The sequence below is a fragment of the Crocuta crocuta genome, unplaced genomic scaffold (genome assembly GCF_008692635.1).
Source record: "Crocuta crocuta isolate KB4526 unplaced genomic scaffold, BGI_CrCroc_1.0 scaffold30, whole genome shotgun sequence".
In the NCBI taxonomy this organism is placed as follows: Eukaryota; Metazoa; Chordata; class Mammalia; order Carnivora; family Hyaenidae; genus Crocuta; species Crocuta crocuta.
The window spans coordinates 10,020,424-10,038,755 of record NW_027528345.1 but is presented as its reverse complement, the minus strand read 5'-3'; the positions used below and the strand labels follow the sequence as shown (position 1 = coordinate 10,038,755).

Genomic DNA, 18,332 nt, shown 5'->3' with positions numbered 1-18,332 from the left:
GGAAGTCGATGCGCCTCACGGAAGCCGGGTTTGGCCCTGCGGCTGCTGCCGTCGCCGCGGAGAAATTGTTGGAGCTGGCAGCCTAGGAATGGTGAGACCTCGCGGTTCGCTTCTGAGGGTTCTGAGCAGAGTTTGGGGCGAAATGGAGTTTTCCAGAGTGCCGCCGGGGAAGACCCCCCCACAATGTTTGGGGCCCCGCCCCGGTAGCGCCCCGAAAATCTGCGCATGCGTGGGCCGGACCGGACCAGAATCTGGTCCGAGATGTTACGCATGCGCAAAGGTGGGCAAGCGGAAGGTGGAGTGAGACTTGGCTTGGGAGTTAGTCTCTTCTCCCTCGCCACCTCTCCCTCGTGGGGCTTAAACCCAGGCAGCGAGGACATCTGGGTGCACTCGTTGCTTTGCTTTTGAGTTTCAGGGGTGACTTAAACACTCTTATCCCGAGCTCCATAAACAGACCGGCACTAATCCCCTGTTTCGGGTGTGCACTCGGAGAACGAGGGCCGGGGAAGGAAGGGAGCCCAGACTTAGCCTTAGGCTACCATTCACCTGACCCCCGAGTGTCAAGATTCCCAGCTGTATCCTATGGAGCCGCGCGAGTAGCACACCTGGGGGCAGGGCCGGAAAGCTGTGCGGAGAGCCGCCCTGATCTGAAGGGTCGGGGCCCTCGAGCGGCACGCCCCAAACAGTCCCCAGTACCTGAGTTCTCTAGGGTTAGGAGCGGGCGCCCCAGGACGGTGGATGTTCGCTCAGTTTCCAGACTGCTTGTTTTTACCTTCCTCGCAGTACCCCCCGCTAAATCTTCAGCCAAAGCTGAAAATGAAAATAAAAACTAGATGGACAGATCAGAGTTCTATCTCCGTTTCCTTGCTTTGGCTTGGAAGGGCAAGGGTGGTGCTGCTGAACTGAGTGGGCAGCGAAGATAAGAAAAAGTGAGCCAGTAATCCCTTGTTTCCTGCTGGTTTATAGTCAAGGCCCTTCACCTAGCGACTGTGAGTAGAATCATAGAGGTCCGTGGACCCCCTAAAATACTATGTGTTTGTGCATTTTCCTGGAGTCCATAGCTTTTATATTCTAAAAGATGTCAGTGACCTTTAGAAAGCTGTTGGTTTATCAGGCTCATTGTGGCAGAACAGAGCCTTGTATCTCTTCTCCATGTGTCTTAGCTTATGGGATCCTGGGGGAGCTGTTCCAGTAGAAGGTGAGGCTGGCCCATTGGAAATCTGTGTCTCAGGGAGCTTCGTTTCTCCTTTGCAGACTCTCCTCTCAGCCTCTAAGCTCACCTGGTCAGAATCCTTGGATGAGCCTGTGGGACGCTTCCTCCTAGCCCTGTGGTTTGGAACCAGTGGCTTTGGGACTGTAAGAGGATGGACAAAGGTAGTATGAGGCCAGGCCAGCTCCCCAAACGCTCAGGCGCCAAGCATCTGCTGATTCCACCCCGTGCCTGGCACGTATGTCTTTTCATCCTGACTGGGCATTGCCACCTCCCCCTGGGCCAGCACCACCCACGTACCTCTCGGCAGAGGCCGCAGTTGACTGACTTGCTGTAGAGCTGCCGCTCTTTGGCACGGCTGCATTTTGATGGCAGAGGGAGCAGTTATGCCCAGAGCCCGGTGTGTCGGCATCACCAGTCTGACCTGAGCACCATGTGCTGCACGACATGACACGTGGCACCGGGAGAACTGCCCAGCGTGGAAGGTCTGGGCCAGGTCTGAGCCCAGATGGGATCTGGATGGCCAAGGAACTCCCACCTTAAAACCTCAAATGTCAAGAAAGCAGTGGAAGGGCCAGGAGGGCTGGCAGGGGGAGGAGGGGCAGAGGCCGGGTCCCGTGTTCAAAGGCTCAAGGCTCTGCTAGGCACTTAGGAGACTTGAGTTCATCACCTTTCTCTTTCTAGATTCTCAGGGGCTGCTAGATTCATCTCTGATGGCATCAGGCACTGCCAGCCGCTCAGAGGACGAGGAGTCGCTGGCAGGGCAGAAGCGGGCTTCCTCCCAGGCCTTGGGCACCATCCCTAAACGGAGAAGCTCCTCCAGGTAGTACGGGTTCAAAGGGCCAGGAACTGGGCAAGGGCATTAGGTGCGCCATGCCTTCACCACTGTTGGATGGCTACCTGAGCCCCCCTGGAGCCTAAGTGTTGGCAGAGCCATGTGCTTTTCCTCCCAAGTCCCTCTTGTGGGATACGGGCAAGGGAGGGAGGTCTGAGATCTTTGACGTGGAACCTCTGTGGTGCAGTACCCTGTCATCTCGGAGGGATGGAGCATCATCCATCCACTGAGCCGGAGCAGTTAGCACCCAGCCAGGAACCTGCTCTGTTGCAGCGGCAGGGTGTGCGTGAGTGGGTCCTACGGAAGGGGTGAGGGGTGCTCACTGGGTAGGACTCGCCACAGGTTCATCAAGAGGAAGAAGTTTGATGATGAGCTGGTGGAGAGCAGCCTGGCTAAGTCCTCTACCCGGGCGAAGGGAGCCAGTGGGGTGGAACCAGGGCGCTGTTCGGGGAGTGAACCTTCCTCCAGTGAGAAGAAGAAGGTGAGAGATTGGGAGATGTGGGGGCCAGGGCCAGATTTTGTTTTTCCCCACCACCTTTGCCAGCTGACGGCGGCCCTGGCAAAGGAGGCTTGTGAGATCGGGTGGCCCCAGCCCCAACCTCAGATGCCTCCCTCCTGGGATCCCATCGCTCCCTACTCCCCTTTGCTTGCTGCACCCCCGCCCCTACACACACACCCTGTCAGTGCGTCCTGTATCACATTCTGTGTGGGAGGCATGGAGCGTGCATCTATTCTGGGAGCAGACAGCCTGTTCCCAGCATTGCTGGGTGTAAAAATAACCCCCAGGTGGCATTGCTCTGGCCCTAGACACCGTACCAGTAAGAGTGGTTTCCTGGTATCCTCCCCACCCACCCTCCACTCTGGGGTTGAGGGTGCCACCAGCAAAGAGAAGACCCCATATGTTCAAGGATTATGTAGAAGTACTTTGGTGGGGGTGGGAGGGGGAGGAGTAAGGACTAGAAAGCCGAGCTCCTGTGTTGCTTGTGGTTGGGTGGGACTGGGGCCACCACACATGGTGTGTGAAGATCAAGGCCCAAAGCCCCAGTCGCCCTGATGCTGGCTTTGAGCTCTTCCTGTCCTCTGCCCAGGTGTCCAAGGCCCCTAGCACTCCTGTGCCGCCCAGCCCAGCCCCAACCCCCGGACTCACCAAGCGTGTGAAGAAGAGCAAACAGCCACTTCAGGTGACCAAGGATTTGGGCCGCTGGAAGCCTGCGGATGACCTCCTGCTCATCAATGCCGTGCTGCAGGTAGTGCTTCCCACTGCAGGCTGCACGTCCCCCCCTTCCCCCAGCCTGTGGTCCCAGCCCCTGCACTAGTCCAGCAGCACCCTGGGGGTGGCAGGGGAAGGGTCCTTTCCAGCTCTAGGGCTGGGGCCAACCCATCTGGGGCCTTGCAGACCAATGACCTGACATCTGTCCACCTGGGCGTGAAGTTCAGCTGCCGCTTCACCCTGCGGGAAGTCCAGGAGCGCTGGTACGCCCTGCTCTACGATCCAGTCATCTCCAAGTGAGTGGGGCTGGCTCTGGCAGCAGGGAGGGATGAGGAACACTAGAATTTGGCTCCTGGAACAGAGAGAATTATACAAGGACCCAAGGAAGGGGCCTTGCATCCTCAAGGATGATATTGAAAGCAGCCAGGCTTGGGACGGAAGATTCTTCCTGCTGCCAAGCCTGCTAGTCCTGGCCTGATGCCAGAAGCAGGGGGTCTGGAAGCTACAGACGCAGCATGGAGAAAATACCCAAATGAGTGCCAGGAGCCCTGGTTCCACCACTGTGCATTATGGTCTTAGGCAGGTCACTTCCCAGCCTTTCCACACTGACCTCCCGTAATTTCTTCCTCCATAAGAAGGAGTTGGAACAAAAGAACACCAAGGCCCCTAACAGTCCAAGTTTCGAGTAAACCTGTGTACACGTAGAGCGCACACTCTTCCTCCTCAGCCACTTCGTTTAATGTCGGCATTGCTGGTGGGGTGCTTACCACCCGTCTTCTCCACGGTCCCTGGCACCACTTAAGCTGTAGCCACAGCCCTGACAGGAAGCAGGCAGGGCTCAGCTTTCGATAGAGGATATGGTGGGCAATGGGTGGTTCCAGGATCTCCCTTGGACTGGCTTCTGGGGGTTGTGCCTTGAGTGTCTTCAAGGAGGTGAACCCTGGAAACTCAGTTTATTGAGTTGCCTGTTACGCTTTCAGCAAACGCATGAGGCCACAGGTGCTGTGCTAAGCCTTTGACTCGTCCTACTGAGGGCCTGGCCTCTGGTTCTCCATTTCAGAGGCCTGCAGGAACCCGATTGCTTGACCCCCTCCCTTCAGCCCTGCCCTCTTTTTCCCCCTACCCCTCCNCCAGGCCATGAGACAGCTGCACCCAGAAGCCATTGCCGCCATCCAGAGCAAGGCCTTGTTTAGCAAGGCTGAGGAGCAGCTGCTGAGCAAAGTGGGATCGGTAAAGCCAAGGGGCAGGGGAGGGCAGCATGGGGGCCTAACCATAGGGAAAACTATGGATATGGGGAAGCCCCACTGCTTGGAAACACGCCCGGCAGGGGCCTTTGTGGACGGGGTCCTTAGGAAGAGCCGGGACCGGCACCCTCTCGCTTCTGTTGGGGATGGGGTGGGGATGGTGAGGCCGAGACAGGAATGAGAAAACCCAGATGCCAGGAACACGCTTCTTGCCCTCCAGACCAGCCAGCCCACGTTGGAAACGTTCCAGGACCTGCTACATAGACACCCTGATGCCTTCTACCTGGCCCGTACCGCCAAGGCTCTGCAGGCCCACTGGCAGCTCATGAAGCAGTACTACCTGCTGGAGGACCAGACAGGTAACTGGTTCCAGGAGCTGGCAGAGTGAGTGTGCACGTGTATGTGTGCGACTGTCCGGGCACAGCTGCCCTCAGGTGCCCAGTAACGGGTCCCTCAGTGGCCCCCAGTGTCTTGCATCTCTTGGCACCAAGACTTCCGGAGGAGGGAAAGTGTCTGGAATGACAGCACCATGAGGGTAGGCAAAACCACCTGCAGTCCTGAGCAAAAAAGTCTTTTAAGTGGCAGAGTTGTCTCCCACTTCCTGTTTTTGTTGTTGTCCCCTTTATCATATTTTAGTATTATGTAAATAACACATTAATACAGTCTTCGTGAGTAATTTTGAAACGCGAAAGTCCCTGTGACTGCGTACCCTTCCCTGTTTCCCCCCACAGAGATGGTACTGTCTCTAAGTCTTTCTGCCTCTTTCCTCTCTCCACCTTCCATCTTGCTGCCTTGGAGCCATGCGGAAACTCCCATCGGGCCTTCCCACCCAGGCCCGGCTTTCTCCTTTCCCTCCCTGAACCCTCCCTGGCCCCCTCTCCCTCACCAGCAAGCTCTAGCTCCTGATGACAAACGCGGGGGAAAGTTAGCTGACTATAGTGCGGGAGGCTCTTCAGTTGGACTTGGGGTTTGGGGTCAGGCTTTCGTGGTGCAGCTTAGTACAGACACTCTGCCCTCTCTTCCCAGATGGTATTGCCCATCGGCATCTGCGTAGTTGTCTACGCTGTTCTGGAAATGAGGTTTTGCTTGTGCCCTCCGCCTACACCCCGGGTCCTACTGCTTCTGGTTATTAAAAGATACTCCTGCAAGAGGATTTGAGATCTTGTCGGGGATGCCCTGTCTTTTCTTCCTGAGGGTCTCTGCAGTTAGCGGGCAGCCCTCTGTATTCCTGCAGCTTCCACTGCTCCACTTTTGCCGCTGGCTCAGACGTCCCTGAATTCTCGCAGAGCGAGTGGACACCAGATAAAGTTGATTTATGCTGCTCTAGCTGGCTTCTTTGAAAGTTATGTTATGTAAATGTATCTTTTAACTTACTTAGAGGTTTAATTTTTCTCTCCAGGAGTCTTTCTGTGAATATTTGATTTCTCCTTCGCTGTCTAGTGCTGAGAGCTCCTAGGAACAGGGTAGATACGTTGCTTAGCTCTCAGGTTGGCTGAGTATTAGATTGGGGGGATTTCAGGCAGCTGCAGGGGGGCGGAGTTGGGTGGGGATGACTGTCCTGGCCCCTCGTCTCCCACACAGTCTGACCTAAGGGGGTTGGGGGTGTGGAGCACTTATGGCTCCTGTGCAGCCCCCCTCACTTCCCAGGCAGACAGTGACCACACTCCAGGTATCAATAAACTCCTCAGGCGACAGTTTCACAGCCATTAACTAGCTAGTGGGTGCTGCTACCGAGCAGCACTGCAGTCCTGCGAGCTAGCCTGAAGGCGGGAATTCTCAGAGTTTGTGGGCCCCAATCCCTTTTGCAGTTCGATCAGAAAAACAAAAACTGAAAAACTTTCTTGAAACTATTTGTTCTCAACACATCAGATAGACTCTATCCCTTTTTCTTTTTTTTTTTTTTTTTTTGGAGAGAAATGAAACTAATTTTGTGACCATCAGTACATCATTTGAGAAACACTGTTTGAACGGTTTGAAAAACACTGGCTTAAGGTGGGGCAGCTCAGTTCTGACGCATCCTGAGCAAGATTTGACTGGCATATGCCTCTCTGCCCCTTGCTGAGTCTGGCAAAAAAATATATGGGAGCATATGAAGTGTTAGAGGAGCATTTTGGGTTCAGAGTCAGAAAAGGAGAGTTTGAGTCCTGGCTCTGTCCTAACCAAGTCACATAGCTTCACCCCACTTCCTGTGTCTGTCTGCGTGTGCACAGGGAGGGGACAGCAGTCCCTTCCCTCCTTAGTTCAGGGCTGTGTGAGAATCGTCGCACACTGAAGAGCACATACAAAAGGTCAACTTTAATTCCCTTTTCATTCTAGAACCATCTCTACCCTTAGCTAATGTCAGGAATGCTTTGTGCCAAATGAGGGTACTTCATCTGGCCTGGGCTCTGTCACCTGTTGATTTGAGTGCAAAACTGTTGCCACGGGTTCAGTCTTCACAGCCTGTCCCCTTAGTTCAGTTACTGCTCGGCAGCTTAGGGTGGATCAGGAGCGGCTGCGCTGACCGTCCCCCTGTCCTTTGTTCAGTGCAGCCGCTGCCCAAGGGAGACCAAGTGCTGAACTTCTCTGACGCGGAGGACCTGATTGATGACAGTAAGCTCAAGTGAGTGGCTGGGGCCGTAGACAGGGTGCAGAGCTCGGTGTGCCCCTGCCTTTGTCCTGGGGTGGGCCAGAGCTCCCCGGGCAGTGCTGCCCGGCTCGGCCTCCTGCTGCTGAGAACCGAGCCCAGCCCACACCCAGCCTTGTGCACCGCTTGTCGCTCTTGGCACCTGGTCTCCTTGCTGGGTCCCGTCCCTTCACCGCCGCCACCACCCCCACCACCCAGGGAAGGAGGCTAGTCCAAGGTCAGAGGAACAGCCTCCTGGGTTGCTCAGCTGAGAGACTGAAGGACACCCCAATGAGCCAGGTGAGCTGGAAGTGATCCTGATTCCTCCTTCCCACAGGGACATGCGGGATGAGGTCCTAGAACATGGTAAGTGTACCCCAGTGGGGACTGTTAGGGGGTAGAAGCTCCTGTCAGCACAAAGCATCAGTACAAGGTGCTGGTGACCTCAGAGCATCCCTGCTTACCACCCTGCCTCACCCCAGAGCTGACAGTGGCTGACCGGCGCCAGAAGCGAGAGATTCGACAGCTGGAACAGGAGCTGCATAAGTGGCAGGTGCTGGTAGACAGCATCACAGGTGAGGCGGGAGGGGAGATGCGGGTGGGGTAGGGGTGGGAGTCATGCTCCAGCTCCCTCCGCCCCACCCAGAGCCCCTGTGCATGGCTGGCTGGTCGCGCCCTCATTTCCCATGCCCCGGCTCCTTCCTTCCACCCCGGGGCCCTCAGGCGGGCTCTGCCTGACACCTGCTCCCCCTCGCAGGCATGAGCTCTCCTGACTTTGACAACCAGACTCTGGCGGTGCTGCGGGGCCGCATGGTGCGGTACCTGATGCGCTCTCGAGAGGTAAGGTGGGCCCGGCCTCTGCTTCCCCTGCTTTCCCTCCTCCTCCAGTCTTGCCCTCCTGGACCTTTCTGTGTCTGGCCCCTGCTCTCTCAACTTTCCTGGGCCTGTGTAGACCCATTCCTCAGGTCCCAACCCTCTACCTGCCCCATTTCCCCAGATCACCCTGGGCAGAGCCACCAAGGATAACCAGATTGACGTGGACCTATCTCTGGAGGGTCCGGCCTGGAAGATCTCCCGGAAGCAAGGTACCAGCAGGCAGCAGTGTGGGGGTGTCCCTCCCAGCCTCTCGCTGCCCTGAGGCCTGGTCTCCATGGGAACCCGCACGGAGCAGTCGGGGATGAGCAGCTGGCATTTCAAGAGCTCTAACTTGGAAGTCATGGGTGCCTTCTAGCCTGTCCCCGGGAAGCAGTGTATGTGGGGACTGCAGGTGTTCTTCTGGCCTTCCCTGTCTCCTCCTCCCCCTTCACCTCTCCATCCCCACAGGTGTCATCAAGCTGAAAAATAATGGTGATTTCTTCATTGCCAATGAGGGTCGGCGGCCCATTTATATCGATGGACGACCTGTGCTGTGTGGCTCCAAATGGCGCCTCAGCAACAACTCCGTGGTGGAGGTGAGCTGGGAGGGAGGTGAAGAGGTCATGCTGAGACCCAGGGCGTGGGAGGCCAGTATGTGGACCTGGCCCCCGGTCCCACCTCCATCCTCAGCCACTTTTCTCTCTCGTCCTCAGATTGCCAGCCTGAGATTTGTCTTCCTCATCAACCAGGACCTCATTGCCCTTATTCGGGCCGAGGCTGCCAAGATTACGCCACAGTGAGGAGTGGTGGCGGGACCTCTGTGCTCTCTCTGGCCTCCATTTCCCCTGCCATTCCAGCCCCTTGGAGCTGGGAACTCAGACTCCTGGAAAAACCATGGTGGGTAGGAGCCCCAACTGCTGGCCCATTGATCTGAGCCTCTGTGGGAGGGCAGGGCTGGTCCTTGGGAAGCCCCTCAAGGCTGGAACCCTCCGGCTTCCTTAGAGCCAGAGCCCCTCCCCTTCTCTCTCTGCAGACCACCCTCCTCTGCCCCTCCGATTCCCACCTTTTCCCTTTGTCTCCAGCTGATTGGCTTCAGACTTTTCCTTTATTATTTTTCTTTTGTAAATAAAAAGCACCAAGTTCCAAAGTAGTTCTTTTTATTATAAAAAATGGGACTGGTGAGGCAGGGACACATGCAGGGGATGGCAGAATCCCTCCGCCTCAGGCATGTCCTCCCTCCTGCAGGCAGAGGAGCAGGCTGAGGAGGGGCCCCAAGATTCCCAGCCTGGGGCCTGCCCCTGTGGCTCCGCCCCACTCAGAGTCGGGGGCTAGCACAGAGTCCTGGGGGCAGCTGCCATGCCTTCCTCTACCCCAAGTCCAGGCAGAGCAGCAGATGGCAGCATGTGTGGCAACACTGAGTTCTGGGGCTGGCGGTCAGACCCCCGTGCCTTCCTCCTGGGTCCACTGGACTGTGCCAGAGCCGTGGCAGCCAATAAGCACCATCTCCAGACTGTGGGGTTCCCAGGGCAAGGCCAGGCCCCCTGACCCGGGTGGGGGCTCTCCCGTACTAGCAGCCTCAGCCTGATGTGTGGGCTCTGGGGGCCCAGTCCTAGCCCCTTCCTCTGGAGGTGGGGAGCCAGGGGTGCTGGGCTCAGGGCAGAGCTCTGCTGAGGCTGGGGGCTCAGAGTCAGAGGTGGGGGTCCAGAAAGCTGTGGCTCGAGGCCAAGGGGAGCTCTGAGAGGCTGGGGGGCCCCAGGGCCAGGGTGCTACGAGGGGAGGGGGCCCTGGCCGAGGGTGGGGCCAGGTCCCACTCAAGACCGAGCCAGCTGGGGGCTGCAGACAGTAGGAGGAGGTCCCAGTGTCCACACACAGAGGCTGCAGGAGCCCAGAGGCGCCGGCTAGGCATGGCCCCTCTCCTGATGCCCGAGAGCAAGGGCCCTCCCCATGAGGCGCCAGGACTTGCTGCACAGCCTGGCGAAGTGACTGCAGACCCTCCCGCATCTGCAGCACCTGCTCAGACAGCTCTGTCACCTTTAGGGAGTGAGGTAGGAAAGAGGGTGAAGTGAGAGAGGAGTCTGGACCTCGCACAACAGGAGGGCCTGCCCTCTCCCCTCACCTACCGCCTGCCGCAGCTTGTCCAGTGTGTCTGTGTTTCTTGCCTCGCTGGGCCCGAGGGGGACAGTGAGCAGGCCATTCTCTGCAAACGGTAGGATGGGGTTAGCAGCCGGCACCAGGGAAAGGAAAGGCATGGGGTCCAGGCCTCTGCCCCTTGCTGGCACAGACCACATTGGCTTGGCAGAGCCTGATGCCAGCAATGGCCACTTCGAGCCTTGCCCCAGTTGAACTCTACCCAAACCCCAAGAGGCCCTTGGGCACGCTGCCCCCTGCACCTCTCTTCCAGACACAGGACTACTCCCAGGAGCTCATTATGTGGTCCACTCGCGGGGCTGCCTGGCCTGGGAGACACTTTCAATTCTGCTTCCCCCGTAGCCCTCTATCTTCCCCAGGGCCTTAGCAACATTATCTTTAACATGCACAACCGTACTGCAGACCAGAAGCTGAAGCAAGAACCAAGATCTTGCTGCTGCAGAGCTGACTACAGGGATCCAAACCCCTTCCCCAACTACCTTCCAACACCAAAGTGGTGGTGGTCACCAAAACGCCCAAACCGTGTGGGTTGGGAAGGACAAGGGGGCAAGAGTCTGTACCCTGCCAGCTTCTCAGAGGTTCGCAGAGCCAAGAGGCAGCCCTGCCTACCTGCCCCCCACCCCAGCCTCAGAGCGGGTCCTCAGTACCTGGTCCAGGGGAGGGGCTGCTGCTGCATTCCGGGCCAGGCTGCCCCATGCGGAAAGAGAACTTGGGCTGGTCAGAGCCACAGCCATCCTCAATGCCATCTACTACCCTATGGACACAGGTGCCCAGAAAACAGATCAATCCACAGGCAGCCACTGCGGTGCCCCAGTGTCCACACACAGGAGCTTCAGGAGCCTGGAGCTTGGGGCCCAAGAAAGGTAACACCTGGTCCCTTTCCCTAGGAGCTTTGCAGTTTTGGTAGGGGTCCGAGCTTGAGCAACAGGACATGGCGGGAATCCTGAGCAGTGAATGGCCATGGATCAAATGGTGAGGTAGGGCCCACAGGCAGGCGGAGTCCAGGAAGGCGGAGTCCAGGAAGGCTTCCTGGAGGAGGCCTGGGATTGGTTAGGATAGAAGGATGGACACCCAGGGGAGAAACGTGTCTGGCCTGGACCCCAGCCCTTATCACCACCATCTTTGCCAGAGCACAGTGGCCCAGGGCCCGCTTACCTGGGGCTCAGATCTGGGGGTACATTCCATGGCACAGAGGGTAACTGCAAACCCTCTAGGCTTCGAGGGTGAACAGAGGGGCCGGCCTCAGCTTGTGAAGCCCCTGCCCTGCCCGGCCGGCCTCTGCTCCTTAGCCTGGGCCGGGGCGCAGTTCGCCGCGGGGATAGCAACTTAGCAGCGGAAGAGGAGGACGTACATCCGGGGGACAGCAGAGGGCTAGAGGGCTCGTCCGCCGGGGCTGGTGAGGCTGTGGGGCCCTGCTCCCCATCCGTCTCCTTCTCTTCCAGTGTGGACATAAGGGTGTTGTCGCCACTCAAGGAGCTAGTGTCTGCCTAGGGACAGTTGGGCACAAGAAACCGGCCTGGATAACCCCTACCGTGCTTCAGTCACCTCCACCCCGACCTCATCTCCCTAAAAGGAGCCATCTTTGTTATGCCCAGGATCTCCCACCCTCAGAGGGAGAGGCTGTTACTTGAGGCAGTGAGGGGAGGGGGAGGGGGAGGGGGGAAGGAGAACAGCTTTTCTGTTGCCACCACGAAGCCACCAAGCCCTGGAGGACTTTGCTGCCCTTCAAAATTCTAGCCAAATGTGGATACATCACCCACCTACTTGGCCCCTCAGGCTAACCAAAGTATCCAGGAGAACACGGTGCTAAAAACTGGTTTGGAATAAGTGGTAGAAGCCAGGAAAATTCAAAGTCCTTCAGAGCAGTTCTCTCTCATGGAGCAAGGAGGGAGAGCCGTAGGGCTGTCCTCAGAGGCAGCCTGGAGGACTAGTGCCCAGCCCGGCCCTGCCCAGGGGCCCCATCCCTCATGTGTGGCCCTCAGCCTCCATCCCTTCAGACTCAGCCACAGGCCAGGGAGAGCCAGCAGGGCTGACGGAGCACAGCTGGGCTGGGCTCTAAAGGACAGTGTGGGTGTGAGGGGACAGGAGATGGGAGAGTGTAGGCCCCCCACAACATGTGGGGGTGTTAACACCAGGCCAGGCGATCACAACTCCTCCCCCAACCCCAGCTCTGCCCACTTCACCAGCCACCACCCCAGCTCCCTCCGCATACATTTCCCGGCGTTCTCACCTCTGCGGAGCCTCCGCCAGCACCCAGGTTGTAGCTGAGCTCCCCTCGGAGGCCCCGGCTGAAGCGTGGGGCAAACTCGGGGTACAGCGCAAGGCTCTCATGCAGCCCAGTCAGCTGTAGACACTGCAGGACGCAGTAGGTCAGCCCCTTTACATCAGCATTGGCCTTGACCACCTGCTCCCGCCGGGGCAGCTCACAGCCAATCAGATCACCCTTCCCTGGGAAGCAGAAGCAGAGGTCAGCGAGCTCTGCCCTCGGCCCACGCACAGGGGGTCAAGCAGAGGCAGCTGAGCTTCCCTTGTGAGCTGAGTGGGGCCTTCAGAGCCAAGACCAAGAGGGGCAGAGGGGCCCAGGCTTCGGCCGACCCCTGCTCCTTGTCGCTCTGGCTCCTTAGACAGACTTGGAGTGAAAAGCACGGAGACCCAGGAGCTTGAGCACATCTGGGATGAACGACACTGTCCTGCAACACATCTGAATTTTAGCTCTGAGACTACTAAGTGGTCAACAATTCTCATGGTTCCGAGGCTGCCTGTAGATGGGAATCCGGGCCCCGTCTCTACTTACGGAATCATAACATCTACAGGAGACCCCACAATCCGGTATTTTTCGAGCCTCACAGGTGATTCGGGTGGGGCTCGTCCAGGAACCACCAGGTTAGTGCCCCACGAGGCACAGTGACGATGTCAGGCAGCCACGATTCTTCATCTCCCCGAGCCCTGGTGCTTGTAGGACAGATTTCGTATTGAACTGCGTCCTGGTGCTTTCTTGATCTTACCAGAAGGTGTCAATATAGGATTTTCCCACCACCCAGCTGGGACTGCCACCTGGCCGACAGCAATTGTAAAATGGCATCAATTAGAGTCCAAATCCCAATCTCAGAGATGTTAAATTGTAGGGAAAATTTGTGCGTCTTACAATCCATGAATTAGGGGGTCTCCAATCAGGGATGTGTGAAGAGTAAATGAGTTAGTGTAGGTCAAGTGACCGACACAGAGACGGTCAAAGTTTGTTTCCATTCTCTCCCTCTGGGCAAGAGTCCCCTGTAGACCGTTCCCAGCAGAGCACTCAACTGCCTTCACAAGGCCGCTCAGCCCACTGCCGGAGTTCGCAAGACTGGAAAGCGTTTCCTTACCCTCAAGGAAGATGGATCACTGCTACCCCGCCACCGTGGGCTGCCTCATGCTGACAGCAGGACTGAGCTTAGCAGCTCCTGTAAATGTTCATGGACTTTTGCTCAAACTTAAGTGTAGAAGCCATTGCTGTTAAATTGTATTTTCTTGGTTTCCGGCCATCCTTCTGGTTCCTTCTGAGAGCTGTTTGGATCTCAGTGTGCTCATCTGATGAATGAGCTCTCTCTCCTGTGTGTCATCTGGAAGTAAGTGTGTATTTTTTGTCTTCATCCAAGAGGTGAGACAGGACCGAGAAATAGGGCAAGACCAATGACAGAGCTCCATGCCACTGGTCTCAGACCAGAGACTGCCCTCCAGGCTGGCATTTCGGCCGGAACCTCCAGCTCAGCTCTCCAACTCCCTCAGGTCTTCCTGGCACCGTCACCCGGCCCACTTCTCTTGCCTCCTTCCCCCACAACCGACTGTGCTCTCTCAGCTGTGAGTGCATACACAGAGCTAAGGGCAAAAAATGAGCGCTGCGAGCTGCACGGTGAGCCTCAGTGGCCAGCAGCAAGCGGGAGGCCCCTGCATGTTAAGCTAAGGAGGCAGGTGGGGGCAGGAGGGAAGGCAAAGCAGAAAAACAGGTGGTGGGGAAGCAGGCATACGGCAGGGCACCCAGAGCCATCAAGTCAACAGAGAAAACAATTCCTCTGGAACATACGGGCAGGGACAGGACGGATTGAAAGTGGCAGAAGTTCCAGTGCTGGGGACACAGGCAGCGGGGTGAAGACCTGAGGCACAGGCGGTGGATGTTCTTGAGGTTCGTCTTAATAGTGAACATGATGATTCTGCAACCTGGTGCGCGGCAGCAGTGAAGAGATGTTCTTGCAGGACCAATGCCAGCTCCCAGTCACACTGCTTCCTCGGCTCCGAGATGAAAACCATCTGTTTAATAATCCGCTCGACAGTCTTGACCAGTCTGCAATTGTCAGAATCTGTCTGCTTGCCCTTCTGGATCTCTCCGTTTTCCAGCATTTCTCAAGGACTGCCAGGCATGTGTGAGTGGCCATAATTGTGTTTACTGAGAGTCCTGGCATAAAAGGCATCTAGGTCCGGAAGCCAAACTCACAAAAGACACAAAGTGAAAGCTGTGGCAGCCTCTCGCCTCTCTTACCTCCAAGACCCCCTTGATGGGATTTCTTTTTCCTGTTCCCTGTTGGAAGATCCTCCTCCTCCTCAGGGGAGAGGGGAGAGGGGAGAGGGGAGGGACGCACAGTAGCTGCGGGGCATCTGGTCTTAATTCTCCAGGTTGGTGACAAACCTCAGCCCCTCCAGGCGTCAGCCATCCCCACAGTGAAGATTCACCTCCCTTCCATCCCCTGTGTGAGGCCCTCCATTACCCAAGCAGATCACAGAGGTCCTGCCTGCTGGGAGCCTCCCACAAGCCATGGACACCCGCAGCTGTGTTTCCCAGAGTGCTTTGCGTGTGCCTTCCTAAAGCCTAGGGTGTGCATCCCGCCATCCTGAAATTGTGCCCTTTCTTGGGGATATGGCACTCCCTCGAGCAAAGCTCCTGAAAGCACAGTGTATGAAGCCTGAGGTTTAGGGTTGGCAGACTAGGTTCTAACCCCACCTGCCAATTCATGAGCCTCTCCAAGCCTCCCGCTCCCTCTGTGCAGAACAGGCACTACACCGGTGCCTGTGCCATGGGTTTTGTGAGGTTTGTGTGAGCTGAAGCACCTAAGGGCCAGCCCTGCGGTGAGACCCTTGGGATCAGCATTCCTCCAGTGTCCATGCCACAGCTACAATCTCTTCTTCCTTGTCCAGGGACTTAACCTATTTCCACCTCTTTCTTTTGCCAAGGGAAGTATATAGGCAGAGTCCGAGCCCTGCTGTCGCCCGCTGGGGCCCTGGGCCTGCTCTGTGACAAGCCCTAGGAAAGCACAACCCCCTCTCATCTGACCTGGTGGAGGGGCCCGGCGAGAACAGCTCTCCTTCCCCTCTTACAGCCCTGCCCCAGCACTCTCTCCGGCACTGCTGTCCCCAGCATTTGATTTTTCTCCTTGGCAGGAACTGCTGATCCTCCTCAGCCCCTCATAGGCTGCAGGCTGGTGGTCCTCCACTCCCTCGGAGGCCTTGAACCCCTGAGGGATAGTTCCCATCTCCTTGTGTTGCCACCTGGTGGTCACTGGGTCCGCTTTGAGCCTTGCCCAGGGCTCCACGGCTTCTGACTCCTTCCTGGCTGCCTCTCCCCGGGGGGGCCTTGCCTGTGTCCCCTCTCCATGTTTCTGCCGATGGGGCCCTGGTTCCACCCGCCTCCCACAAGCCCCCGCTTCCTCTCCTGCCCTCACAAACCTAGGATGGCAAGTACAGTGCCGCCCTTGAGCACCTCCATGGAGCCAGAGCAGACGAAGTAGAGGGCCTGGAGAGCGTCCCCTTGGTGGATGAGGTACTCGCCAGGTGTGCAGAAGGCAGGACGCAGGGCCAGGGACAGTGCCCGCAGGCAGCCGCGGCTAGCAGCCTCAAACAGAGGCAGCTGCAGAACCTCCTTGTGCAAGTGCATGGCGATGTCCGCGCGCAGCTCATCTGGGAGGCTCTGCAGCAGCTGTAGGGGGGAAAGCAGGTGCGAGCGGTTAGTGGTGGCAGAGTGGAAGGCAGCCTCCGGCCAGCCCCCTTTACCTCCATCCTGCAGGCCTCAGGAGCAAAGGGAGGTGAGGTGAGGTGGGGTGGGGTGGGGAGGGGAGGGGAATCTGAGGCTCCATGCCTGTACCGGCAGGGAGGGCAGCTGGCCTCTGCCTCGCTCCCATCACTTTAGCCCACCATGAGCTAAAGAGGAGGAGCTAGTCCTCCTCCAGGCCTAGGACTGGATGTCTGTGAGCAGAGCCTCCAGGCCTAACAAGGGTGCAGAAAGGCCTCCAAGGCTTTTTGACTGCCCTCTGCCCCAAACTACTGCCCCCACCCCACCCCAGGAGTGTGGAAGCCAGAATTCTGCGTTTCTCGCCCCCCAGCCCACTTCCGGGAACTTTAGGCCAAGTGCATACTCCTGGAAGGAGCAAAGGCTGGAAGGGCCAGCTCTGGAGGCCTGCGCACCTCAGTGGTGTCGATACCGTTGTTCACAGCCCACGTTGCCTGGAAGTACTCGAGCATGCGCTGCTTGAGGGGCTTGGGGATGCGGTGGATGCGGATGTAGTCTCGGAGGTCACGGGTGCGGCTGTGGTACAGAAAGCGGCGGGCGTACATGCGCTGGATGATGGCCGTCACGTTCCCAAACACCACCGCGTGCATCAGGGCTGGGGAGGGCGGCGACGAGAGGGAGTCACCTCCAGGCCCGGCCTGACACCACACTGGACACATCTGTCCTCCCCATCCCCCACCCATTCACCAAGGTTCCTAGGCAAGGCACGGGCCGCTCTGTGGCACAGAGTCCTGCAGCCAGATGGGACACCCCTGGCCCTGGCTCTGTGTTCCTTGGGTCCCCAAAAAGCAGAAGAATCTCTGGGAAGGACCTTGGGACCCTGGGGAAAGGTGGGGAGTTGGGGCCACCAGGAGCCATAAATCTGAGAGAGGGCCCAGGACAGGGAGAGCAGTGGGCCTCACCGCCAATGAGCATGGTGCAGATGGAGAAGATCTTCTCGGTGTCCGTGTTGGCAGACACGTTGCCGAAGCCCACACTGGTGAGGCTGCTGAGCGCGAAGTAGAGCGAGGTGATGTAGGCGCTGCGTAGGGAGGGGCCGCCTAGGAGCTCCAGCCCCGTGCTGTTGGCCTCCCTGCTGACACTGCTGCAGTTGTCGTTCTGGGCTGAGCTGTTCCCTGTGGCAGGGTTGTGGCCCACCAGGTAGTAGGGGGTCTCAAGTCGGCGGGCCAGCTCCTGCAGCCAGCCTGGGGAGGGGACGCAGCACGCCTAAGCCAGCGGGACGGCACCCACTGTTCACCCCGGAGTGGGGGACACATGGATGCAGACCTCCCCCTCCCCCCACATGTCTTCCCACCACTTTCATCCCCTGCCGGCCCAGCACACCCTGTCCACCCCCTCAACCCTCACCAGGTCAAATACGTGAGGATGAGGCTGTTGTCTCTCCAGCCGGCGTCTGTTGGTGCCGAGAACAGAGCAAGGCACATTACACCCTCTCTCCCGCGGCTGGCACTAGTCCCAGGGACCGCACCAGCCAGTCTTGCTCCCAGAGACAGAGAGGTGAGGCCGCCTCCTCTGCCCTGTCCACCCCGACTCCTCTTGTTCTTTCCCTGAGCTCACCTGCTCCAGAAGGCTGCTTCGCCCTCCCACGACCACACAAACCACCCAACCCCACGGTCGCGTTCTTAAGCACGCCGACGTGGATGCGTGCGCACGCACCATCGAGGCCACAGATGCGCTCCGCATAATTGAGGGGATGAGGACACACACGTGTGAGCACAGCCACAGCCCTTCACACGGAAAAACCCGTGCGCACTTGGGAGAGAGACAAGGGCACACAGGTGCTTGCACTCAGACACCCAGGTAGAAGAGGCGAACATGAGCACGCAGGTGAGCACACTCAAAGGCCACAAACAGGCAGGCACCTGTGCACACACAGCGGCTCCCGAGCACACATGCAGACATGGGCCAGCCTGGGACACTGGGCAGAAGCTGGGAGTGCTCCAGTCCCCCCATCAGTCCCACAGTCTCTGGTCTGGACTCGGCAGGAGGCGGAGCTGAGTACTGGGCTTTCTTGGGAGCTTTGGCTACCCAGTCACTCTGAGCCTAGCTGGAAGGTTGTGGGAGTTCTAGGGTGTTGGATGGGGGTTCCTGGGGTCCACAGAGGTCTCAAGGATCCTGGATGAGTGGGGAGTCATGGGGAGCAAGGGAGAGGGCAGATCTAGAGTGGAGACAGAGGGCAGATGCAGGGGCG

At 58.0% G+C, this 18,332-nt stretch overlaps 2 protein-coding genes across 4 annotated transcripts in view; one reads left to right on the top strand and one right to left on the bottom strand.

Moving 5' to 3' along the window:
• The first annotated feature begins 3 nt into the window (after positions 1-3).
• MCRS1 (microspherule protein 1) lies at positions 4-9,106 on the top strand. The gene is given in 15 exon segments (XM_077753330.1): positions 4-91; positions 1,255-1,374; positions 1,895-2,033; positions 2,388-2,526; positions 3,134-3,292; positions 3,442-3,573; positions 4,390-4,485; positions 4,720-4,858; positions 7,026-7,101; positions 7,442-7,470; positions 7,587-7,679; positions 7,862-7,944; positions 8,102-8,189; positions 8,428-8,555; positions 8,673-9,106. Coding segments are annotated over 14 exon segments (1,398 nt in total). The 5' UTR covers positions 4-91; positions 1,255-1,364; the 3' UTR covers positions 8,760-9,106.
• The window catches only part of KCNH3 (potassium voltage-gated channel subfamily H member 3), a 16,694-nt gene continuing 7,461 nt past the window's right edge, over positions 9,100-18,332 (bottom strand). For 2 of the 3 annotated variants that reach the window (XM_077753327.1, XM_077753326.1), the window contains 8 exons: positions 17,044-17,325; positions 16,537-16,736; positions 15,802-16,051; positions 12,338-12,555; positions 11,263-11,594; positions 10,755-10,861; positions 10,080-10,156; positions 9,100-9,990 (listed from right to left, as the gene is read on the bottom strand). In XM_077753327.1, coding sequence (XP_077609453.1) covers positions 9,394-9,990; positions 10,080-10,156; positions 10,755-10,861; positions 11,263-11,594; positions 12,338-12,555; positions 15,802-16,051; positions 16,537-16,736; positions 17,044-17,325 — 2,063 coding nt within the window. In that variant the 3' untranslated portion in view covers positions 9,100-9,393. The remainder of the gene's footprint in view (positions 9,991-10,079; positions 10,157-10,754; positions 10,862-11,262; positions 11,595-12,337; positions 12,556-15,801; positions 16,052-16,536; positions 16,737-17,043; positions 17,326-18,332) is intronic. The other variant, XM_077753328.1, reaches the window with a different exon arrangement.